The 26,750-nt window shown below is 42.5% G+C and overlaps 1 protein-coding gene across 2 annotated transcripts in view; it reads right to left on the bottom strand.

Moving 5' to 3' along the window:
- ERC1 (ELKS/RAB6-interacting/CAST family member 1) overlaps window positions 1–26,750 on the bottom strand; it is a 351,929-nt gene that overhangs the window by 255,361 nt on the left and 69,818 nt on the right. Inside the window, exons 3-6 of one of the 2 annotated variants that reach the window (XM_054386713.1) lie at window positions 11,132–11,206; window positions 8,601–8,756; window positions 6,721–6,804; window positions 4,035–4,202 (exon numbers count right to left, since the gene is read on the bottom strand). In XM_054386713.1, coding sequence (XP_054242688.1) covers window positions 4,035–4,202; window positions 6,721–6,804; window positions 8,601–8,756; window positions 11,132–11,206 — 483 coding nt within the window. The remainder of the gene's footprint in view (window positions 1–4,034; window positions 4,203–6,720; window positions 6,805–8,600; window positions 8,757–11,131; window positions 11,207–26,750) is intronic. The other variant, XM_054386714.1, reaches the window with a different exon arrangement.

Below are 26,750 nucleotides of genomic sequence, written 5' to 3'. Positions count from 1 at the left end.
TAGCTCTCTTCCTCCTCACAAGGTGTCTTGAGAGGAGCTAGGTATGCTCTGACATTGACCAGTGCTGCCAACAACTGAAGACAGAGAGGAGCTCACATTCCTACCCTATTCCCAGTGAAATTTATTGTATAGGAAGATACTTTTTCCCTTAAAAAAAAAAAAAAACAACAAACACATCACAGGATGCAATGACAAACAACTCAACAGTGTCTTTTACCAACATGTTTCAGTCTTATACTTGAGAGGATCGCTTGTGAAGACAGAAGAAAGGTGACTGAGAGAGATTGTTTGCAAATTCCTGCAGGGACAGGACCAGGGGCAATGGCTTCAAACTAGAGCAGAGCAGATTTAGATTGGATGTTAGGAACAAGTTCTGCACCATGAGGGTGGTGGAACACTGGAACAGGTGGTTGGGTCCCCATCCCTGGAGATATTCAAAGTGAGGCTCGATGAGGCCCTGGGCAACCCGATCTAGTTGGGGATGTCTCTGCTAACTGTGGGGAAGTCAGACTGGATGAGCTTTGGAGGTCCCTTCCAGCCTGGACCATTCTATGATTCTATGATTCATTCTATGATTATAATTGTACATGACGGTTTAATTATTGAGCTTTCTGTTCAGGAACATCAGCAAGGATGAGAAAGCTGGGATTATCTTTCCAAAAGTATAAATATATTCTTAGAATTACATAAAAACTCTCAGGAACAGGAATGGATCATTCTAAATATCTACTGTGATAGACCAGAATAGCTTGAAAACCAACACCACTTTGTATGTGTTAAATCCACATTAGATGGCTACATTTTACTGTGAAGAACATGGTAGGCTGGACTGGAAAATGTGGACTGTTTCAACAAACCTATCATAAATACATCACTCCCAAACAGCAGATGATGTTTTAGCTCCACAGCACCCCCTTACTGAAACAGACAGAAAGAAAATTTTCTTTCACTGTTCCTGTAATTGAAGGTTTCATTTATGGTATCTGGAAGCAAATTGTGAAAAACTAAAAGCAGTAAGTAGCAAAACATTCCTCTCTCTTCCCTCCTGCTGCCTCCCTTTCAGCCACTTTTTAGCAGTACAAAAGAGTTTGCATATCTCAGAGGAAGAATCCAGTTTGGTTTGGTATCGTTGTGCTACATGAGAACCTCATTTGAAAGAATCCAGTGAAGAAGAAGTATTCTCAACTATTTTTAAATAACATTACAATTTAGAGTGTGTAAGATTTTTTCTTTATTAAAAAACCTACTTTGATTGTCAGCTAAAATAAAACCAAAATGTTCTGAATAACTATCACAGGATCACATAGGCTCACAGGATGTTAGGGGTTGGAAGGGACCTCTGGAGATCTTCCAGTCCAACCCCCCTGCCAGAGTAGGACCACAGAACCCAGCAGAGGTCACACAGGAACACATCCAGACAGGGCTGGAAAGACTCCAGAGAAGGAGACTCCACAACCTCTCTGGGCAGCCTCTTCCAGTGATCTGGGAACCCTCAGTCAAGAAGTTGAGGTGGAACCTCCTGTGCTGTAGTTTCCATCCATTGCCTCTTGTCCTATCCCAGGACACAAGCAAGCAGAGGCTGTCCCTGTTCCTTCCTTCCTGACCCCCAGCCCTCAGCTATTGATAGACATTGATCAGATCCCCTCTCAGTCTTCTCCTCTCCAGACTAAACAGCCCCAGGGCTCTCAGCCTCTCCTCCCCAGGCAGTGCTCCAGGCCCTTCAGCATCCTTCTAGCCTTCCTCTGGACTCTCTCCAGCAGATGTCCTTCTTGAACTGGGGAGCCCAGAACTGGATGCAATATTCCAGGTGGGACCTCACCAAGGCAGAGCAGAGTGTTTGTCACTGTATATATAACCAAGTAATTTTGGTTTGTTTTGTTTAAATTCCATACATTTTATTTGAATACATATATTTGCTTACCATAACAGCTGAAATGACGACCATCTGCTGAAGTCTTTTAACTAGTAAAAAAGAACTTCATTTTGCTTTAACTAGGTAATAAAGAACTTCATCTCTCATAAGCAGAAAAGCAACATTTTTTGTTATTTAAAAGAAATGTGTTTCTAATGTTGCCACAATACTGCACCGCGATTTAATCTGTCTATATTCTTATGAGTCTATGATTTTGAATCAGTGCAATGAATCAAGCCCTGCAATTTGCATTTTAAAATGTTTAGGTAACTAATACCCACTTCCAGTGACATTTTGAAATGCAAATATTTTTTAAAATAAACATGTGTGACTCTAGGGTGAATTCCTGACTAGCAAAAGAACCCCAACCAACCCCCACCAACCCCCAAACTTATCAAGAAGCTTTTGAGTGTAAGCTAGCACACTTTCACAGTTCTGCTGCCTGCTGCAATTCCAAATTCTTCATAAACCTGCCAATAACCAGAAAAGCCTCCTCAGAACATTGAAAGATATTTTCTAGGTAGCTTGATTTCTGCATGTAGACAAGGCCATGTGCACACTCAGCATGGCTAAAGGAGAGCTACGGGAGGGTAAAAAGTTGAACGAAATTCCCTTGACCCCGTGCAGCGTGGTTGTGTATGCCAGTGTCACCTACCGTTTCTCTGCACCTTCCTCTGGCTCTGCACTCTTCCAGCTGTACCAGCACCTATCTATGTTGGTGCATGAGCGCCATCTTTTGGGCTTCTCCTAACACTGCAGTTCTCCAAGCCAGGGGATTGCAATGCTGTCTGCACACATTCCATGCATGTTCAAGAAGGCCAAGAAGCACTGAGCATATGCTATACTTATTCTCCACTTGATGGTCAGATATACACTTGTGTCTTACATAAAATGGAACTTTGTTAACTATTATCAAAGCACAGTTTGGAAAAGATTTTTCCTTAAATCATAAATCATGAGAGCTCATATTGCACAGGCTTACAGGCAAGAGGTCTCTTACATGCTGAGAACAGCAGTAAAGCCTCAGCAAGTTGTATATGACTGAACAACAATCCAATGGTGAGCTACAGCCTTGGGGATGTGTGGTTGGAAAGCTGTGACTCAGAGAGGGACCTGGGGGTTCTGGTTGACAGTCAATTAAATATGAGCCAGCAGTGCCCAGGTGGCCAAGAAAGCCAAAGGCATCCTGGCTTGGATCAGAACCACTGTGGGCAGCAGGGACAAGAGGTGATCATCCTCCTGTGCTCAGCACTGCTGAGGCCACACCTCCAGTGCTGCGTTCAGTTCTGGGCCACTCTGGGAAGGACATTGAGGGGCTGGAGCATGTCCAGAGAAGGGCAGCAAGGCCTGGAGCCCCTGGGCTATGAGGAGGGACTGAGGGAGCTGGGGGTGTTCAGGCTGGAGAAGAGGAGGCTGAGGGGAGACCTCATTGCTCTCTACAGCTCCCTGAAGTGAGGTCGGAGCGAGGAGGGGACAGCCTCTGCTCCTTAGTGGCAAGAGACAGGAGCAGAGGAAATATTCCAAGCTGCAGCAGGGGAGGTTCAGGCTGGATGCTAGGAAATATTTCTTCCCAGAGAGGGTTCTCAGCTATTGGAATACCCAGGGCAGTGCTGGAGTCCTCATCCCTGGAGGTGTTTGCACAGTGCGTGGAGCTGGTGCTTAGGGACATGGTTTAGTGGTGACCCTGCAGTGCTGCGTGGAAGGTTGGACTGGCTAAGCTTGGAGGTCTCTCCAACTGGATGTTTTCCATGATTCTGTGATTTCAATGCTCTTCCTTTCTCTGCTCACTTTCAGCTATAAGGTCACTGAAAATAAATCCCACAGCTCAGCATTGCAACTTCCTATCTTTCTGTGCCTTGGAAAATCAAGTATTAGTGACTGCACGTTAGTAAAGCATGTCCTTACAAGTGTCCATTCAGACACAAGAGTGTCTGCTCTTGTACACACTTAGTTGTCTTTATGATCAATCCCCTGGCCTGGAGAATCACAAAACATCTAAGAGTGTGCTCAGAAGAGGCAGTACTGAATGGCTGTGGAATTGTACAACCCAAGGAAGACAAACCTAATGCTTTTGATTTCTCTCTCTCTGAAACGGTAATAAGTACAGAACTGCCCATTTCACCTCTGTCTGCAGGATGGCAGCTCTTTGCTCTTTAGCTGTAAGAGACTCTTTCAGGACTTCGATATGCTGCTTGCTGTCAGAGAACTGGTTGGTGAGGGTTTCCAGTTTTGTCTGCAAGGCCAGCAGCTCGGTGTCTTTGCGTGACAGCTCCTGTTTCACTTGGCCAATCTGAAAAAGGAAAGGAAAGGTGGGCAAAGGAAAAAGCAATTTATATCTTCCTTACAAAACCAACTACAAATTCACATACAACAGAATTGTATGCGAATACCATACAAGCCGTATGATGCTCTAAACTCAGCCCACGGAACTGTAAAGCCTTCAGTTATTTTGAATAGAAGGCCAGCAGAAATTTGAGTCATGAGCAACAAGGAAAAAGGGAAGCATAACATCAGTTTTCTAAGAGAGGCTCTTTTTAACAGTCAGTCTGTTCTTAGTCATCTTTCAAAGGACTGACCCCAAACTGGTTCCTCAGCAGAGGTAAATGTTTAAGGAAGAGGAAGCAGAACTGTAACGAGAAAGTCCCCTCACCCTGTAATGTCAAGAAAAGATGAGATACCTACAGGTCTCTCCAGAAGCATGAAGTTTGCTTTGAAATGTCAAAATAGTGAGCTGCCATCCATCTCTCTGTCCTCATGATGGAGATCCATCCATCAATCCAGCCTCATGCTTACAGAGTTTGTAAAGACACCTTTACATTTCCCACTGTTTACAAAACCAATATCTAAATTTTCCAAGAAATACCTTTTAATTGATGGGAGCTCCCTAAAGCAGGTGCAAATATACATCAAACAACGTGAAAACTGTTTGTGGAATTGCACTTGGTTGAGAGCAATTTCCTAGATGTCATTTAGTGAATGAAACCAGCATGGAAATGTCTGGTTACCTTAACAAATGTAGCTTGGGTGATCATATAAAAGATGAGCAATAAGAAATGGTAAAAGCAAAGCACTGAAATTTTATGAGATGTCATTCTGAGTGCAATCATCACCCAGAATAATTTTAATGTAAGCCTGAAGAAAAAAAAAATAAAAGAGGACAGGAAAGTCTAACTGTAGACTCATGTCCAAGTTTATAACCAACCTTCTGGTTTGCCTCTGACACATGTCCCATAAAAACGTATTTTACTTTTACCCTCATATCATATATGAGGGAAAGCTTAGCTAAATGTGGTTTTATTTTCACAACACTATTTCAATGGGCAACTAAAGAAAGAAAAGAATGGATTGCCCAGGCAGCTGGTGGAGTCGCTATCCCTGAAGGTGGTTAAGGCAAGATTGGATGTGGCACTTAGCACCATGGTCTGGTCAGTGTGGTGGTGTTAGGTCAGAAGCTGGGCTTGATGATCTCAGAGCTCTATTCCAGCCTCAATAATTCTGTGATTAAAACAGTGTTAAAAGATGTCACAAAGGACTCCTCTGTTCCAGTAGGAAACAGTGTACGTGAGGAGATAAGGAAGAAGGGGAGCAAAAGAAAGAAGACATGAATCTCAAAAAACCTTACACAAACTAACTTTTTCAAATGGAATAATGGGAAGGAGTATAAGAAGAATTTATAGAACTATTCAGTAGTTTATTGCCCACTTAATTCTAACATACTAGGTTGGTTTGAGTTTCGTATTTTTACTAAAAGCAAACACGTCCACAGAATTATTTCACCACCTGTTTAAATTAAGCACAGAAGTATTGATGTCAAGAGCATAATCCTGCTGTCAACCACTGCGTGATACAACCAGTTGCACAGGACTGCTAGGCACAGCAGAATGGCTGGGGAGAGATGAACTATTTACTGCTAGCTATGTTTCCTGGACTACAGAAATGAAAAAGCTTCCTTAAAAGTCTCAGATGACACAACCTTTTTCAATTGGTAGGTAGACTGAAGTATAGGAAAACTTTCTCAAATCACTTTGGCTGTCTTTGAAAAGAAATTCTTTCGGAGGTCATCTCAGAAGAGATGTTTACCCTAAATACTTCTGGTTTGGTGAAAAGCTCTCACCTGAACCCAACCATATTTCATGAATATTCCCAAGTAGCACCCTGGGATCATTATCTCTGGAAATCTCCACTTCAGAGCTGTAAGCCTCTACTGCCAGTGTGCTAAAGCTCTTTAGGAAACATGCAGGGTGTACCATTCCAAGTTGCAAGAAAAGTTAGGACAGCATTAAGTGTTTCAATCTCTCTTGTCAGTAAGACACTAGGATCACCCAGCAAATGCAGGAATTTCCCTGGAAAAGAATAACCTAACTACATGCTGCTAAAGTTAAACAATCCACTTGAAGAAGTGTTCAGCATCCGGCTTTTGTTATTTTTTGTGCAAGAATGTTAAGAGGCTTCAGCATGATTTAATTTTTTTTTTCTACTGAGGAAAACAAATCTCTTGGAAAGTCTGATGCCAAAATGGGTGCTGAATACTTGTGAAAATCTGCTTTAGTAGAGAAAAGTAAGTTACTGCTAAAGCAGCTCAAACTGTTACAAACCGGTAACCAAACAAATCTGAATGTCAGCTGAAGAATGATGTTATGGACACCAAACCCATGTGAACAAAGACAGCTATCAGGCTGAGCAGGCTGTTAGTTCTACTGTTAGACCAGGTCATGAAGGAGGTAAGAAAAGCTACCCAGAAAGCCAGAGAGCTAGCAAGCCCCAGTGAATGGCCACTGCACACAAAAGATAAATCTTACTGCAGAGACCTCAGTCTGGAGACCAGCCACTCTTTTTTTCAGGTCCTCCCCTTGAACCTCTTTGGCACTTAGCTCTTCCTTCAGTTGCTCTACCTGTCACGACATTGTTATGCTTTTAAATATTTAGCATTTGCCAGCTGCTAGTTAGCCTGTTTCAATCCAAGTGCCTGAAAGTGACAAAGAGCTGAACAGAAAGGTCAGTGCTCTTCACTCGCTTTCTCTTCCGTGCTTCATTAAGTCTTCTCAAAAGTTTCATGTCTCTGTAATTGCATATAGGCTGCCAGACAAAAATGTGATTATGAAACAAAGATGTATACTTATATATTTAAATACATATCTAAATGTTTATATATGGCAACCATTGGACATTTCACTCAACAGTTTTGAAACTGGAATTCAGAAATTAGGACAGGAAAAGGACATTTTTCAGCTTAAGAGAAAAAGTTAATTGTCAAGGTATAGCCACAGATGACTACAGTAAAATATTGGGGGCAAAAAAAGAAATGTTGTGCAGTTACAGACCAAGGCAGGACAGCAAGATAACAAGACTGGAGCTGGCAATGAGGCTTGAGTGAATAGTTATCAAAAAGGAGGAAATCAAAAAGGAGCAGGAGAAAAATGAGCAGATGCAAGAGATCCAGAGCTGAGCAGCTGAACTGGTCTGTAGGCACATAGAGGAAGAGAAGAAGGAGAAACTGAAGAGCTGCTAACAAAGAGAGAAGTAAAGCAGAAAGGATGGAAGGAAGGGGTGCTGAAATCATCTCTCCTTTCTTAATTTGCAGGGGGTGCCCTTCAGTTCCTAGAAGCAATCCAGCAGGATAAAGGGCAAAATAAAGGCAAAATAGGAGAGATGTGATTACCTTGAGGTAAATCAGTGAGCTGGCTTGAGGCTAGTGGAAGAAACACAAACGTATTGTGCACTTCTGCTTTAGGGCAAGTAACAATCTCCAAGTAACTTTCTCCAGCATTCCTTTTTTTTCTTTTTTTTTTTTTGAGAAGTAATCTCAAGCAGGACAAATGCAGTAGGTCACAATTGTTCAGGACCTAGGAGAGTAATTTCTGACCTCTGTACAAATGCAGTAAGTCACAATGGTTCAGGAATTTGTAATTTTGGACCTCTTTTCCTTACAGGGAATATGCCAAAGATAACTAAGAAAAGCAGGACTGCTCACAATATACTCAAATTTACTGTACCAGGAGAACTTAATCACTGTTAGAAAATTTTAGGATGCACTAAAAGACTGAGAAACATTTCTTTAGGAGAAACAAAGAATGAATTGACTTTTGGCTACAGACAACTCAGTAGTCATTGCCATTCTTTATAACTGAGGAACAACAAGTCTCACTGCTGTATTTGTTCTGTGTTCCCAATGGCATAAATTAATGTTGGCACCACCACTGGTGTTGCATCTACTCCCATTCTTATTCCGCTACTGGAAGGAGAGTGCAATGGAAAGCATTATAGTGATGGTTCATGATCTTTTCAGTCCTTGCATAACACAAAGACATATAGTACAATAGTTGCAAAAAGAAACCATTTTTTTAATACACTACATTTGAAAAGACCTAGATCAAATAAAACTTAAAACGGTGGATTATCAATGGTATAAAGATAGACGTGAAATCCCTTAGATACAAAGGAAAGCCAGGTGTGACAGTTAAAGCAGAATTTGGGCCGCTGGCCTTACAGGCCACCATTACAATATTTTCAAACCTGAATTTAAAATTCTTGTAAATATTTTTAAGTTATTTTAGTGGCTTTGTGGCAGAATACCAACAAAATTCTGTTTCCTAACACCAGACTGGGCACTTTGCTGAAGTATGACATTTTCTCTCATCTGTTCACTAAGCTCAGTTTATCCTCCTACCATCATTTGTTGTCTCAATACCTTATTCTTCATGAATTTGGAATGGCTACGGTACACCTCCATTTGCTTCATTTCCTCCTCACGCTCCTCTGTGCTCAGAGCCCCATTTGACTTCAACATCTGAATCTCCTCTTCCAAATCCCGCAGGCCACGCTCCATGGAAGAAATTTTTGAATCCTGAAAACGATTAGAAGAGACAGAGAAAAATACAGTTAGAGGGTTTGTTAACATAGTACTGGAGTTTAAAAACAAAGGAAATAATTAGTGGGACATGTAACTCCCCTTGACATTTACTCCTCCCTACAGAAATCAGTATAGATGCCTTTACACAGCGTCTGGCTGAGTGCTCAAGTACCAAGTTTTCAATTTTTTATACCTTCCAAGGAAAGGAAGAGTGAAGTACTGAAAAAAAAACATGGTTAGTGGCAGGGACACACTATAAGATGAATAAATGCAGGCAATAAAGGTGCATTAGTCAGCATAAGAAGAGGAGGCTCCGGGGAGACCTAACAGAAGCCTTCCAGTACCTGAAGAGGGCTACAAGAAGGATGGAGAGAGACTGTTTGCAAAGGCCTGCAGGGACAGGACCAGAGGCAATGGCTTCAAACTAGAGAAGAGCAGATTTAGATTGGATGTTAGAAACAAGTTCTGCACCATGAGGGTGGTGGAACACTGGAACAGGTTGCCCAGGGAGGTGGTTGTGGACCCTTCCCTGGAGATATTCAAGGTGAGGCTGGACAGGGCTCTGGGCAACCTGATCTGGTGGAGGATGTCCCTGCTGACTGCAGGGAGATTGGACTGGATGAGCTTTGGAGGTCCCTTCCGTCCTGGACCATTCTATGATTCTATGATAAATCAGAGAAATTTAATCCTGATTAAATGAGAAAAAAAAATGGGTTCTTGCTACTCGTAATTAAGTGAGGTCACAAATGGACAACATAGAAAACATCATAATCAAGGAAAAGATTCAACAGCGTGGTTTGGAGTGGACAATTTAGTTCTGAGTGGATAAAGGACCTTAACAAAGATTCTGGCTTATACATACAACATATCAAACTTTCCCATAGCTGACAAATTAAGGAAGCCAAGCTACCATCATCCTCATAGCTTTGCAGAATGATCAGAGGTTTCCAATCTAGTTAGTCTACTGTTGCTTTGGAAGTCTTTTGTGTTAGGAACAGCAAGAAGAGATTCATAAAGTACACAGACCACCATGCATATTCATGAGCACGGACATGCATTTACAAGCAGTAATCTATTTTTTCAGTTCCTTTCTCAAAAACATCTTGTCTTTCCTGAAATACAGGTAAGATCTGAAACTTCTCTCCATTCTTGCATAGGCCAATCCTTCATGCATTTTTTTGGTCTGATAATCAAAGCATGGCTGAAGGAAGCATTTTCACATACAGGTTTATCAGTTATGAGAGAAGATTTTTCTAAGGGACTGTTATTAAGACCCAGTCAGATCTGCTTCATTTTTGACTGCTTAAGTTAAAATCAGTGAAGTGATCTTCTGCAACAAAAAACTACAGGGGCAGTAAGGTGAAGTGAAATGCTTCGATTCACAACTTGTTTTGTTTCCGTGCTCACAGAATTTCCCAGAAATGTCAGTGTATCGCCTTGGATAGCCTTGGTTTATTGTTACCAGATGGTCAATTAGTTTTCATTACTATGGACCACAAAGATGAAGAAAGACAGTAAATTAAAGGCTCCAGAATAGAAACATCACAGAGCAGGGTCACCTAGAGCAGGTCACGCAGGAATGCATCCAGAAAGAAAGAAAATTACTATGGAAAAGATTAAGATGGGATGGAAAGGGTTGGAAGGGGGAAAAAAATAAGGAAAAGAAAAAGGCAAAGATAAAGAAGAAGGGAGAAGGTGAGGATATGTAAATGGAAGAAAATAGTTTGCAAAGACTTTCTCCAATGTTTCAACTGTATTTGTCCAAACCCTGCTGGATGCACTTTATGGACTACACGATACAAAATATGATCGAATAAAGCTACATAAACCACAAACTCCAGTTGTAGCTCCTGAGCTCTTGGCAAATTGCCATTGTTCCATTAAGATACTTGAGTTAATAACTGAAGAATTCAATCACAAATTCATGTAGATAAGTCAGGTTTATGCTGACAGGCTGACATCTTTCTAGCTGTATGATCCATTCTTTACACGGGCTTTGACTTTGCAGTTTGCTGACTTTGTTGACACACAGAATGCAAAGCAGTATTTCAATATCGGTTCTATGAATAGAAAATAACCCACGTCATCATAAAACTCCACTAATCCATCCTTCCCATCCCTGTGACACAATGGACTCTTGGTTAACTGACAGAAAGCTGTAGATGCTGCTACAGGCAGACAGCAGTCAGGTTTCTACTGTGGCAGGTAGCAGCTCTGCCTCTTAATAGCTTAATAATTAAAATATATGTAAAAAGAAGTGACTTTAAATAAGAAGACTGACAGAAGTAGATGCCATTTGGTAGTCAGCTTTCTTCTGATAACCCATTTTCCAGAGAACAAACTCCTGCAGCCTATGTGCAAGCATTTACCTTCATCTCAATAACAGTTTGCAGAGCCTTTGTCTTGGCTGTGTCAGGAGCATTTTCAAACCGCCGGTGGATCTCCTGTAACAGCAGAAAAGAAAGCGTTAGCCTGATGGCATTTTGTCCCATTTACCAAAAGCAAACAAAATTACAGGAAGCTTCTCTTTCTAGTAGCATCATTCAGTGCTGCTTTCTGATGTTCAGACCCTTTGTCTTCTCATTTCTCATAGCGGAGAAAGGACAGGAGAAAGTTCAGTCAATAGAATCACAGCCCCAGTTAAAAGGACACAGCAGAATCTTGGACTACTTACTCAAATTGTTGAAATGCTGGCAAAAACTATGATTAGTTTCTCAGGGAAGACACACACACCATTTATTTGACTAGATGCTCACTGAAAGCAATACTGCTGTGGTTTCTGTTTCCTCAAGCATAGGGCACAGCTCTATTGGTAACTTGCTTTTCCCAACCTTTCTACACCAGAGCTGCAGCATTTGATTAAGCATGATGAAAAGTCTTTCTCCACTGGGCTTGCAGCTCAGCTGAAAGTACATGACTGGAATGGCATTGCTCTAGAAGCTCAGAGTGCACAGCCAGGAGGACATAAAAGTCCATGTGGTAATTCTGTTGATGTGAATTCACAGAACTAGAATGGTTCAGGCTGCTCCTGAAGGAATAAAATGATAGAAAGCTGAAAACTTGTTCTACTGTATAAAGCAGTTAGGGGGTTTAAACCAACAAGTGGGAATACAGGAGAAACAATATAGTATCTATTCCCCTTCTTCATTGTCTTACAATAGTATTGTCCTTACATCACACACTGCCCTTAGAATGATAATATTCTGACATAAAAATGTCGTGGTGTCCATAGAGTATGAACTGTGATACCAAATAACCTAACAACAAATTGTACTTATGCACACAAGGTAGAGCCACCCATTTCCCTCAAATACCTGAAAGACAAATCCAAAAACCTACCCACAAACTCCTGTTTTCAACAGACATGGTGAAGAGAGAAGATTTTGTATGTCTGTCATGCATGCAGCTTTCTCCATACGATCATTCAAATGACAAACCCCAGATTCACAGAATACCAGGTTGGAAGGGACCTCAAGGATCATCCAGTCCAACCTTTCAGGGTAAGAATACAGTTTAAATGAGCAGGCCCAGAATCCTTTCAAGCTGGGCCTTGAAACTGTCTAATGTAGGAGAATCCACCACCTCCCTTGGGAGTTCAAATGTCTAATAGTTCCAGTGGTGAAAAAATAATGAAAAAACCTATGACTAGGAATGTTTAAGGTAAAAATGAGGAATATCTAGCATGGGATGTTATGGATATGAAGTTATCTTTTCAGTGAGTCAGTCCCAAGAAGGTGAGAGAACTCAAACACAGAGTTGTATGGTGATTTTCAAAACACTGAAAAGCCTGCTTGTAAGATTGTTAAGTATTGTTACAGGGCTGTACAGTGAGCAGGACAGAAATGTGCAATGATCTGGCAAGGGCCACAAGAAGAATTCTGCCTGAGGCCATTTGCACAACTTGATGCTTGTGAACAGTAATAACAAAAAAATCCAGCAGCTGCTTTGTTTGCCTTTAAACACTTTTGTATTTCCCAAGAAATACAGTGGAGGTTGTACAGTGGAAGCATATTCTGAACAAAATACCTCCTGAAAAAATAAACCAGAAAAATCCTCTAAATGGATTTGTTTCTCCCATAGTCAACAGAGAACTTGAGAGCCTCTGGTGATATAGCATAAACATCCTATAGAGCAGAGTGAAGCAACACTGTTATCACACCACTGCTTCCCTGTAGCTGCATTCACATCATCTATTTACTAAAATCTAAGCAGTCCAGCCAGGCTTTTCTTCTGGCCCAAGATGTCATCTCTCTGCCTGGAAGGTGCATGCCCAAAGAAGGGGTAGTGTGCATTCCTGTCTGCTGTTCTTCCCAACTGATGTTCAAAGCATCACTCAGGGAGTACTTTCTCATCCCCAGCCTTCCACACAGTTGGTCTCCAGCAGTCTTCCTCTTCTCCATCTGCCTACAGGGTTAGAAGCCAGATTCTTTTTGCCTACAGTTAAGCAGATATGGCTTCTACCTACTCAACAAGTTCTAAACCAAGTGAGGCAGTAACTTTAGTGTGAATATGCTGTTGTAAAATTTAAGGAGGGGAACATACTACACTGACATGCCCATTCCAGGAGGGCACTCTGACTACCAGTGCTGGGCTAGATGTTCGCAGGGAGAGTCTCCATGACACAAACTGATGCCACATGGAGCTAGTGGATTGCACTGATAAGATAATGGGCTCAAACAGAGAGCCCCCAATCACCCAAGAAGAACAGACAAGCTGATAACAGCTTCTGATTCTTCTGGAAGGGATCCCAAAGCATCTTCACAAGATGCAAATAATTGGACTGCACAGAACTGACAGCTTGGCAGGTTGAAATGGAGCCTGTCTGTATTTCTGGTGTGACAGAGGGAGCTCCACTCCTGCATGTGTTGGAAGCTGAGCACTGGAATGCAAGCCACCGTTTGCTTTTGTTTGGAAGGGTGGAAGGAGTCACTGTAATCAACTGCCCCAGGGGTGGAAACACAGCCCCAGCATTTGACTGTCATGAACTGATCCAGACTCTACAGGAACAGAGTGGAGCTCCAGGGCATCTGCAGTGAGCAGTCCTCTGTGTATTGCAAAGTGATCTCACTTTGAGTGAGAATGGACAGACCTAGGATGTCTATTGTCTGATGTTGTTACTGCTGGGCATGATGCAGATGGTATAGAATAAGGGGTGGAGAATGTCATGGATTGAGCTGAACCTGCTGCTGTTATCCACACCATGCTGCAGTCATGCCAGCTCCAAACATGCAAGAGCTGGCTGCAGCAAAGTGTGATGGAGCTTGAAGTTCAGATTGCAGCCTGGGAGGCTTCCTGTTCTGGGTCCTTGGGTGTTGGCTCTTTCCTGCAGGCGTGGCAGTGGAACAAGTGGGAGTCAGGTAGCTGCTGGGTTTGGGTTTCTGTTTTATGCCGTTTGTTTTTTTCCCTGTATATTTCACTGTGCTGCTTCTGCAAATAGGCTGAGCTAAGGTAATCAGGCATTGCATTATTAGATGAATTAGGTTATTAGCTGAGGTAATTGTGCATTGTGCTTCTGATATGTTACATTAAACGCTTATCTCTGTACCTCAGCCCTGAGCTCTGTGTGTCACTTCCCCTCACGTCTGTGTTGGGCAGCAGGCAGGTTAGCCCTTGTGCTAAACTGTTGCACAGGGCCATCTAAAGACTGCAGCATCTCTGGGATTCCCTCCTTAGCAAAGCTGTAAGCTTTTCTGAAGTAGACAGCAGTCAGTTCAACCAACTGAAAGTTTTGCTCCTGCTTCCTGTCCCCACCCTCAGAAGAAGAAAAAAGCAGCTGTCAGCACATACGGTATCATCAGCATGAACTGGATCAAAATCATCATCTCACTTTTATTACTTACTCCATTCTCAGCATTTTTCTTGAGACACATCAACAAAACTACTTTTCTAGTCTGCCTCCACTGTTTACTATTCAAGCTGCCACCTCTTCAGAGGTAATGTTGTAGAGATTCATTTGGTTATGCTGCCATACATAATGTTAGAGAAGAAGCTCACCATGAGGTCGAATTTTAAAATGTCATTTTAAGCATAGGACCGCCTGCCACATGCTCTCCTCCTAAGAATCTCAGTGCTTAGAGTACTACTGATGAGAGACAAAAGTCATAGTGCTACATATGCCTTAAGAATAAACTACAATGAGCTCAAGACCAGCTTAAGTGTTTAGAGATATGACAGGGTGCAGATCCAACCTCCTCCACCCATTTCTCAGTGCTCTTCATAATTCCCTGTCATGAGAAACAGGACTCTCCTTCAGTGCCCTTGGTCTTCCTCCACAGAGATTTATTTCAACTGTCTTCCTTAAGGTAGTCATGGTTTAATTTCCCTTGTTTCCATCTTAGCCAGTTCTAGTGTGTCGATTCAAGTCTTTCACAATAATTCCAAGATACTGTGTCTGCCAGCGCTTTTCATGAGCTCTGGATACAGGGAGTTTCTCTCGCTCCCAGCACAATGTACAGACACCTTTTCAGTACCTTGGCATGTGTGACTTTAGCCAGACTGAAGCCTTCAGAAATTTTCAAAGGATGCTTTTGCAAAATCAAATGATAGGAGCAGCTTCCTCCTGGAAAATGTCCGTATCTCATGACTGCAGAGTGGACAGGGGGGGACTCCATTCACGCACTCACCAAATGGCATACTGCTGGAAAGACATCCGGTGACTGCACCACTCTGGAAGAGTAGGCCTGTAGCTGTTGGGCTGCAGTGAATGGCGCTGGTTGGAGCACAACACAAACATCAGGATAAGAAACATAACTTACACCTCTCCCTCTGGCTGGGCTTACAGACACCCCACACCCTCCCGCTCCTTCTCACAATTCTCAACCCTTTTCCTGCAGTTCTGTGCCCGAGAGAAACAGAGAGGGTAAGACACAGATTGTGGTACACTATTTGTGGTCGTATCTGAGAACACCTGTAGCACACATCCTGTATTGCTGTAATACCAAACCATTCTGTATTCCATGCTTGGATATCGGAGCACCTACTAAGAATGGAACCAACTCTCATGGTTTAATGAGCCAATAGATTGCTCTATTGCTCCAAAAGGGGGAAAAGAATAACACTCTCACGAAGGATTGGATAGTATTGGAAAGTTTAAATGGAAAGGCTATTCACAAGCTACAATCTACTCCTACATAGTGGTGAGCACAGCAAAGCAAATAAAGTAAACACAGTTTAGGCTTAACACACAACCCCATTAAGCCAAAGCAGATACACAAAACCTTCCACCAAAGCAGACCAAAACCCCGGTATTACTTTTCTCCTCCCACCTGGGGTTTACCTTAGGCCCCAGTGCTCTTTCTTCCCCCCATTACTGAACTGGTTTCAGGCTGCTCCGGCTCAAACTGCCTCCCTTCATTTCTCTCTCCTGAGGCCCATCAGAGCTGTACTACATCCCCCTGCCTAGGCCATAACTACACACTAAAAATACCAGAAGATAAGAGAGGTGTCTCTCATGGGAGCAGAGAGGGAAGAAAGAGAGAGAAAATAACTTTAAGTCAGATTTATAGGGATGCAGGATTTATGGAAAAAATACAAAGATTACACCTTCTGGTACCCCTCCTGGACACTCTGACTCTTGGAGGTCTCAACTCTGTGGCACTCTTAAAGGCACTGAGGCTCCAATGGCCACAACAACACAACTGGAAAAAAAAAAGTCATTTAGTTCCTTTGAGAAGAAACTAGTAAAAACAGTCCACAGTTGAATAAACTCCAATCACATCTTGTTGCCATGCTCAAATTCAAGTTTGGTTTCAAAAAATAATAAAGAAAAAGCAGCTATATCGGAGGAGAATAAGAGGATTTGAATCCCCCAGATTTCAGGTTGAAAAAAAAAACAAACCTTTCTTAGCTTCAAAACTAATGCATGGGGGAAAGGGAATAATTCTGAAGATGATTCTTTAAGCTTAAAAAGGTGACTAAAGATCCAAGAGTGAAATGTATATTATTATTCCGACTCACATGAGATTTCACTAAATGCACAAAGTTGTACCTCTGCCTGTTCCCCTTACATCAGTTGTACAACCATCCAAGGATTGTCACTGCATGATAAAATCAAACAGCTTGATAATAGAAAGTTAATTAAAACAAATTCTTGTAACCTTTATAAACTAAGAAAAGATACCACAGTCAAGAAATACGATGCCAAAAGGCTATCAACACACTATTTGTATTACAGAAGGGTAATTACATCTCAGCTAATGCCCAACCATGCAGCCTTGGTCTCTGACCTGAGAACATAAAAGCAGCTACTACTATGGAAGTGCAATAGATGGAATACACAGTGGAAGAACAGCATGTCACTAAAGGGATGCTAGCAAACTGTCTCTGCATTTTACATGGCACAGCATCTTCCCCAAACTTCTCCTAAGCTTTTGCTTTAGCAATGTCTGAATCTCTCCTGTCTGCAGTGATGCTTTGCACTTCACTAAGGGAAATGTCCTACTTCTATCATATTAAGTAATTCCACTGTAATTTGGATGACATTGCCTCCTGAAAAACACCTCCCACCTCTTGACTGCATTGTAAGGACTTTGGCAACATGCCTACAATTCTGAAAGAGCCTGAAAAGAGGAGCACAGGCAAGTAGAACCTCCCCAGAACACAGTGAACACACTGTGGCTGCTGAAGGAAGGCTGTGCGTAGACATCTTCAGGGGTGCAGTACAGGTTACACACTTACCCTGCAGGGGCAGAATGCAGAAATAGTCATCTTTCTCTGATGTATGCAGGTTCTATGGTGGACATACACTATAGAGATGAATGGAAATGTTTACCTTCAAAACAGGCCTCTGCACCATAATTGAGAGCATAGGGCCATGCATGGCTATGAGGAGCCGAAAAAAAGAAAAATTAATCCTTCATTCCTTGCAAGTTACCCATTCAGAGAAAGTAATAAAGCATGACTCCTTTCTTCTATTTCCATACAAAAAGTACTTTCACATGTTACTGATACTGTTCCACAACAGGCTAGTAAACATCTTACCTTTGAAATTATTATAACAAGGGACAGCTCTTATATATATATTTTATCATAGAATCACAGAATCATAGAATGCTCTGGGTTGGAAGTGACCTCTGAAGATCATCTAGTTCAACCCCCTCTGCAGTCAGAAGGGACATCCTCAACAGGTTATCCAGAGCCCTGTTGAGCCTCCCTAAGCAACCTGTTCCAGTGTTCCACCACCCTCATGGTGCAGAACTTGTTCCTCACATCCAATCTAAATCTGCTCTGCTCTAGTTAGAAGCCATTGTCCCTCATCCTGTCCCTGCAGGCCTTTGCAGACAGTTTCTCTGCAGCCTTCTTGTAGCCCCCTTAAGCTACTGGAAGGCTGCTATTAGGCTTCCCCAGAGCCTTCTCTTCTCCAAGCTGAACACCCCCAGCTCCCTCAGTCTGTCCTCATAGCAGAGCTGCTCCAACCCCCTTGATCATTCTTATGGCCCTCTTTTGGACCTGTTCTATGAGGTCCATGTCTTTCTTGTGTTGAGGGCTCCAGAGCTGGACACAGCACTGCAGGTGAGGTCTCACCAGAGCAGAGTAGAGGGGCAGGATCCCCTCTCTCCATCTCTGGCCATGCTGCTTTTGATGAAGCCCAGGCTGTGATTTGCCTTCTGTGTTCAAAGTTCACACTGCCTGCTCATGTCCAGCTTCTCATGCATCAGCAACCCCAAGTCTTGTTCCACAGGGCTACTTTCTGTCACCTCCACCACAAGTATCGATAGTGAGGATTGTTCAACCCTGTTTTTATAGGTTCAATGAGTCTTTCATTTAAAAAAATATAACAGGAAAAAGAAACTCCTTGTTCCCAGTTTTTGTGCAACATGTATGCTATTCACTGTCAGTTATAAATACTATTAAAAACATGTAGCATATTTCTTTTTCAGTTTATCCAGTGGCAACTTCTAGCCACCAGATATCGTCACAACTTCTATGTTCAATATTCCATTATTACAAGCCAGCAGATTTTCTGTAATTCTTTCACACAAGCAAGAAAAGCTTCAGGTGGAGAAACACAGAATCACAGAATCACAAAATCATAGAAGCACAGAATGTTAGGGGCTGGAAGTGACCTCCAAAGCTCATCCAGTCCAACCTCCCTGCCAGAGCAGGATCACCTAGAGCAGATCACACAGGAACACAGCCAGGTGGGTTTTGAATATCTCCAGAGAGGGAGACTCCACAACCCCTGTGGGCAGCCTGTTCCAGGGCTCTGTCACCCTCACAGGCAAAAAATAGTTTTCCTCATGCTCACATGGAACTTCCTATGCCTCAGCTTCCACCACTGCCCCTTGTGCTGGCATTGGAGCAGAGCCTGGCTCCAGCATCTGGGCACTCACCCTGCACATCTTTATAAGCATTAATGAGGTCAGCCCTTAATCTCCTCCTCTCCAAGCCATAGAGCTCTCAGCTCCCTCAGGCTCTCCTCATAAGGAAGATGTTCCACTCCTTTAATTATCTTTGTGGCTCTGTGCTGGACTCTTTCAAGCAGTTCCCTGAGGCCCTTCTTGAATTGAGGGGCCCAGAACTGGACACAATATTCCAGATGCAGCTTCACCAGGGCAGAGGAGAGGGGGAGGAGAACCTCCCTTGACCTCCTAACCACAGCCCTTCTAATCCACCCCAGGATGCCATTGGCCTTCTTGGCCACCAGAGCACATTGCTGGCTCATGGTCAACCTTCCATCCACCAGGACCCCCAGGTCCTTTTCCCCTTCACTACTCTCCAGCAGGTCAGTACCCAACCTACACTGCTCCATGGGGTTGTTCTTTCCCAGGTGCAACAGTGCTACCACTACAGGTATGCTGTGTCCACTTTGTGTCCCTACAATTTAAAAGCAATGTTGATAAACTGAAGAGAGTTCAAAGAACGAGTGCAGGAGTGTAACTTTTCTTTAGGAAAAAAAAACAAAACCCAAACCCAAAATTGTTGTGCAAACTGATCACAACTTTAAAGTGCTTGGACAGGCAAGAAAAATAAAAAATTAGGTTGTTCTGTCCAAAAAACACTAAGATGCAGTAACTGAAAACTGAACGCTAGAAACAGTTAGAACTTTTAAGCAGAGTTAGGGGTGGTACCTCATCACTACCAACTTTTAATTAAAAACAGTTATTTTTCTTTAAAATTAAAATAAAAATCTACTTGAAACTAAAGGTATGCACCATATCACTTTACATCTCCAAGAAAGCCTGCAAGGTAGCACGATATCCTATGGGAAACAATACTGTAACTGCTTGATTAGTATAATTGCATAAGAGAGCTCAAACATACTAAGAACAGGCTGCCCAGGGCGTTGTGGAGTCTCCCTCTCTGGAGATATTCAAAACCTGCCTGGATGTGTTCCTGTGTGACCTGCTGTAGGTGCTCCTGCTCTGGCAGGGGGGTTGGACTGAATGAGCTTTTGGGGTCCCTTCCAGCCCCTAACATTCTGTGACTCTGTGATTGAGTATGTAAAGAACAGATGTGACAAAGTGCACCATAAAAAATGACCCATTCTGTGTTTTTATCTTGACCAAGAAATGCCAAAATAACTGAGAATTAGGGAAGAGAATTTTTAATTGGACTACTCAGAGCTGAGCAGCAGTCTGTCAGCAAGATATTAATGAATTATACACCTGTGCATAATAATGGTGAAGGAAGCAATGCAATCAGTCCCTTTTCTTCCTCTATAACCTGGCTGCACCAGGTTACTCAGTCACTCCTGCCTCAGATTTTGCCTGGCATTTGGAAGAAATGTGAAGGTGCACTTTTAAGTGATGACTTTTTTACAAAGGAGTATGCTGAATGCTTAAATATACAGTGAATTGTCTTACACTGAGCACCCGCAGAGAGCACTTTCCAAAGCACAAAAGGACATCTTCATTTTCCTACAGAACCTACCTAAGCAGCCAGCTCATATCACATAAGGAATAAGAAAATATGCTCTTGCAAAGATCATTTTGTCTTTTAAAAAGCTGACAAAAATATGATATGCAATTAAAACCACAGCTGTAATTCTGCCCTTTTTTATTAACTGGCCTAGCTACGTCTTTAGATGACCAAACACAATGTTCTGTGCTGGATCTCTACATCGTTCAGTGGACTGGGCAATTTTAGTTAACTTGAAAATATTTGGTGTTATTCTGCAACATGGAGTTCAGGCTTTAATGTCATTATTTTGTAGAGTGGCACATAAAACATTCCAAACTTCACTGATATTTTAAAAAGGAGGTTGTGGAGAGGTTGGTGCTGGTCTCTTCTCACAGGGAATTAGTGACAGAACAAGAGGGAATGGCCTCAAGCTGCAGCAGGGCAGGGTTAGACTGGACAGTAGGAAGAATTTTTTTTCCCAGCAAGAGTGGTCAGGGATTGGAATGTGCTGCCCAGGGAGGTGGTGGAGTCCCCAAGCCTGGATGTGTTTAAAGGTGGTTTGGATGTGGCGCTTGGGGCTATGGTTTAGGGGTGAGCCTTGTAGAGTAGGGTTCTGGGTTGGACTTGGTGATCCTGAGGGCCTTTGCCAACTGAATGTTTCTGTGATTCTGTGACTCTGTCTAAAGAATAAATGATGCATGCTCTCAAGGTGCAACAGCCCCATCTTCCAATCTTTGATCTACAAAAGCTCTATGTGTTTTAAAACTACTTCTAGACACACCAAGTGATTCTACTAAGGACATAAGTAGTTAAATTATCTTGATTTAAATAATTTTTCCCTGCTATCCTTTTCTGAAAGGTCAAAAGAATGAAGGAACAACAGAAAAAACAGCAGAAACTTAATTGCTTTAACTCATCAGAAAGATGTTCCCTGGTACAATGGTAGTAAGAGTTACAGTTACTAAATCAATCTATCTAGTACTTCAGGAAACCAAAAAAAATCTCTCTAAAAGTGTGTTTTACTTGGGTTACAAAATCTTGGAACTGGACAAAAGTGTTCTTTGAGATAGCTCTAATTGCTCCCTCCAATTAAAATCTCTAAATCCTTCTCTGAGCCTGGAGCAGAAAAGGGTAAGACTTTTAACACACGCATGGGAAAACCTTCTTTGTAAAACTTGTCACATTTAATTACAATCTGTGCAGATAAGGTAAAACCCCTTTCTCTTCACTGGATATTGTTCAGCAGTGCTGCAGTGGTACATCTACATGGCATGTCTGTGTCTTTTCACAGTATGCTCCCTGCTGCTGCTCTTTGACCACCACAGTATCAAGTTCAATAATCTAAAGCTAAGTCAAGTATATGAATGCTATAGCCTGGGGCACCTGATCACTGCTCTGAAAACATCTACCCTGAGTGGAGACACAGCAGAGTGATAACAGAGATTTAACCCTACTTCCTAGAATAAAGTCAGCACTGTTCAGTTCAGAAGAGCTACAAACGGGTCAGATCTTGCCAGGGGTCAGCCACAGCAGATAACTCTAACACAGTTCACAAGCAGGACTTTGTGCAGTTGCCATTCTACCAATCACTGAAGATCACAAGAAATAATAGCTTTTCCTGCTCCAGCCTCTTGCCTGAAGTTCACTGGACATGAGTGCCCCTATGAGTGTCCCATTTCAGTGACCACCTGACATACTGAAGGAGGTTGAGACCTGGGGCTCTTTAGTCTGGAAAAGAGAAGACTGAGAGGGGATACTATAAATGCATATAAATATCTAAAGGCTGAAAGTTGTGAGGATGAGGCTGGACTCTTCTCAGTGGCAGCCAGTGATATAAGGCAAGGGGCAACAAGTACAAACTAGAACACTGGAGGTTTCACCTAAGGAGGAACTTCTGGATGAGAGAGTACTGGAGCAGGCTGCCCAGGGAGGCTGTGGAGTCTCCATCTCTGGGCAGTTTCAGAACCATCCTGGATGCATTCCTGCACAACTCCATCTAGGTGTTAGCAGGGGGGTTGGAGTAGGAGATCTCCAGAGGTCCTTTCGACCCCCACCATTGTATGAGTGTATGCTCTCTAAACCCACCCTTTATTTATAAGCACTGCAGCCCTAACTGCTTCCTTCAGTTCTGCACTCACTTGTATTAAAAATCCATCTTGTTTGCATGGCCCCAGTTACTGAACAGAATTTACAAACCAAAACTGGAACTTCGTAGAATCACAGAAGCATAGAATTGTTTCAGTCAGAAAGACCTCTAAGATCAAGTCCAACCTGACACCACCATCAAACCATGTCCCCAGATGCCATGTCTACATGGTTTTGAACACCTCCAGGGATGGTGACTCCACCACCTCCCTGGGCAGCCTGCTCCAATGCCTGACCACCCTTGCAGTAAAGAACTTTTCCCTAATACCCAACCTAAACCTCCCCTGGCACAATTTGGGACCATTTCCTCTCATTCTAGCACTTGATACTAGGAAGAAGAGAACAATCCCCAGATCACTCCAACCTCCCTTCAGGTAGTTGTAGAGACCAATGAGGTCTCCCCTCAGCCTCCTTTTCTCCTAGGGTTGTTGTGAGCCAGGTGCAGCACCCAACACTTGACCTTGTTAAACCTCATACAACTGACCTGGGCCCATCAATCCAGCCTGTCCAGATTCCTCTGATGAGTCTTCCTACCCTCAAACAGATCAACAATTCCACCCAACTTAGTGTCATCTGCAAACTCACTGAGGGTGCACTCAATGCCTTCATCAGATCATTGACGAAGACATGAAAGAGAACCAGCCGCAGTGCGGAGCCCTGGGGAATCCCCTAGGGACTGGCTACCAGTTGCATTTAACTGCATTCACCACCACTCTTTGGGCCCAGCCAGCCAGATTTTAACCCAGCAATGCATCCACCCATGCAAGCCACGAGCAGACAGTTTCTACAGAAGGATGCTATGAGACAGAGTCAAAGGCTTTACTGAAGTCTAGATAAGCAACATCCACAGCCTTCCAACCTCATCCCCTAAGCGGGTCACCCTGTCATAGAAGTGTATCAGTAGCAACCCAGAGACAAACATGGCATTAGACTAACTGCTGTTGTCAAGTCTGTGCTGATGTCACGTGTGAAGGAGTCTGAAAATGGGACAAACACTGATGAAGTTATTTGGCAAATATCTGACAATAATACACAATGAGCCACTTCTTTTTGTTCCCCCTGGGTAGAGCCAATGCAGATAGTTTTATTTTTATCATTTCTTCGAGACAGATGAGAAATTTGGCCTAAGCCTTCCGCCCCCCAAATCTCAAAAATTTACCTCTTTATTGACTGTGACACTACAAGTGTAGCCCAGCTGCTGGATTTCATCAAGTATTCCTTGATGGTATGATAATAATATTGTTTCTGAAAGTTAAGTCTAGAATGCCAACAGTAATAGGAATAATTTTCACTAAGACTTAAGAAGGGGTATCCAAAATAGCAGTCATCTTTTTATAAGCTAGGAAGCCTAGGCTTGTTTTCTAGGGTAGAGGAATGTGACGCAGCCACAATGTCATCTGCTGAAGTAAGGGCATCCAGATCGATGTCTGCGTTCATCTGTTCAGTCAGACATTTAATTTTTCATTATTTGGTATTAATGAAAGTCTGTGTCCTCTGCATTAGTGAGCTGCCAAATACTTCCTATGCTAGACACAGCATTTCTCCTATGGACTTGCATGGATGGATTGCTTGAGTTCCTTGGATTTCAGGACATTTGCAAAAAGCCCAAGAAAGTCAAATTGCTTATGGAGATACCTCTCACTATCTACAGGAGAATCCATTTTACAACCTGGATATGGGAGACTGAGACAGTGCTCTGGGAGAGGATCAAAGAGAAAAGATATTGCACACATAAAGAACAATTAAGTTGCGTTGGAATTTTCCGCCTGGAAAAGAAAGACCTTGGAAGGGATATGACATATCTAGAACTGTGAACAGTACAGCCCCAGCAGCAGTCACCCATTTACTGAATCCTCCAGAGCAAGCGCAAGAGGCTGTCAGTAAGCGACCAGGAGACAGGTTCAAAGCTGAAACGAGACAGGTTCATCCTGCAACAGAAAGTAGGCTTGCAGAGCCACTTAGCAAATGGTGTTACAGCTGCAAATACTCACATGGACTCAAGAAGGCACTGCCCATGTACTCAGATGGCAGATCCATAAAGGATACTACACTGACAAGTCACACAAAGATGAAGACAGCTCTCATAGCTGGGAAGATGGGACAGCACAACAGAGAGGTACCATGTCTGCTCTGTTTCTACCCTTTCCCAGGTGTCCACCTATGGTAATTAAGTGAAACAGAATGCTGGACTAATGTTGGGCTGACCCAGTACAGCTATTCCTTACTTATGATCTTAGCAGAGCCACCAGTCTAGGCTCTCAAGGAATTTCCTTTCCTGATAAAATCAGTGCAATCTTTAGTACAATCACAGCAATGGCAGTAGCATTGGCAAATGCATCAGTGAATTCACATTTCATTTACCAGGTCAAGCTGCTGGCCACCACACCTGAAATTTTTGTCTGAGAAACTATCTGATGCCCTTGAGTCTCAACATGTAGACCTCAAAGTTGAAAAATGGAAGGATACCTTTTTGATTCAGAATGCAGGTCATTATTATTATTACCAAATAATACATAGCAAAGATTTTTTCTAGAAGTCTAACACATTTTTTTGAGTCAGAAAACAGTAGCAGTGGATTCTGACATCTCAGAACTTGCGTTGGCTAAAGTAGTCAACACTGCTATTCTGAGCTTTCTAATGTGTCAGAACATGAAGATTAAATGCTGACCTCCCATGCATGTGAAAATGCTTTTGAGTATTTAAGGAAGCGTTTAGCATGCCTTTCCAGATACTGGGAATGCTAGATATAGAATCATCAAGAAAGTAGATTGTTTTCCTTCAAGGCAGCTCGAAAATTCCATAGTTATTATCCAGGCTAGGAAAGAGCTAAAATAACTTCAACCTATGGAAATGCATATAAACACCTAACACATAAACACCCTCCTAGCTGAGGAGGGTGATGCAGACACTCTTTAAAAGGTTCTGCACTGAGACAACCTCCAAATGTGGAACAGTGATAGCAGCTCTGAAGTTGATCTTGCAGGGCAGATCAGCTTGGTGCTCAAGTAGTCAGCTATAGTTCAGCAACATCCCCTGATCTTCTCCAGCCCCCTGAGCCCCAAGCATGAGACCTGAGTTTTATGCAGAGAAGCCTGAGCTCAGTTAACTCAATCTAGCTCAGAGCTCAAGGACAATACACAGGTACTAACAAAACCCTTCTTGAAGTGATTCAGCTCCATAAAGGAAATAATTTGGCATCTCTCTGCATGGCACCATGTTTCCAAGGCTGCTCAGCTTCAATGCTGGAGCCCACACTGCATCAATGGCTTGAGCTACAAGAAACAGTATACCAGTCTTACCCTCCTCAGTGTATCAGAGCTGGTGAGCAGCAAGGAGTAATTTATTTTTAAAGAGGAGATAAATAGCATTTGCACTTTCAAAGTCAGTAAGTCATCTCTAACATCTCCAGTATATGTTTTACCATAAGGTTAGGATTTAAATGACTGATGATTTCCAGGTATGTGTGAATGAAACAATTATTTTTTTCTCTCAACATTTACTCATCAGTAGTGGAAACAAATTCCTGAAAAATCCCACAGCTCCTGACAGCTTTGCATTTACATTGCTGGACTTAAAGCACAACCAAATGGAAGCCATTTGGGGCTTTTCCTGAAATAGACACAAGAATTGAAACAGAATTATCATTGGTTGCTAAATAAAGGAAAAACTGTAGCATAGAAACTCTGGAATCATATTATCTTCACTCCAGACACTCAAGAGATTACTGCTCTAAAAAAATAAATCTGTCCTAAATCGGGCTCAGAAATGCAATGGGCTCTAGCTTTCTTATATAAATGTTTGCAAGAGCACAAGTACAGTGGGTCAGACATGACAAACTCATGAATAAGAGAGGTTAAGAAGTATTTACTTGCTGCAAACACTAATTTCAAACACCTCTGTGCCAGACCTTGCTTCCCTGACTTCTCAGAGAGGGGGCTTAAGTCTTGTGGACCTATCAGCTTTCACAAAATTACTGAAGCCCAAAGTAGACACAGGATGCCC

The sequence above is a fragment of the Indicator indicator genome, chromosome 14 (genome assembly GCF_027791375.1).
Source record: "Indicator indicator isolate 239-I01 chromosome 14, UM_Iind_1.1, whole genome shotgun sequence".
Lineage (NCBI taxonomy): Eukaryota > Metazoa > Chordata > Aves > Piciformes > Indicatoridae > Indicator > Indicator indicator.
Note: the sequence above shows the minus strand (reverse complement) of the source record. Positions and strands in the feature narration are given on the sequence as shown.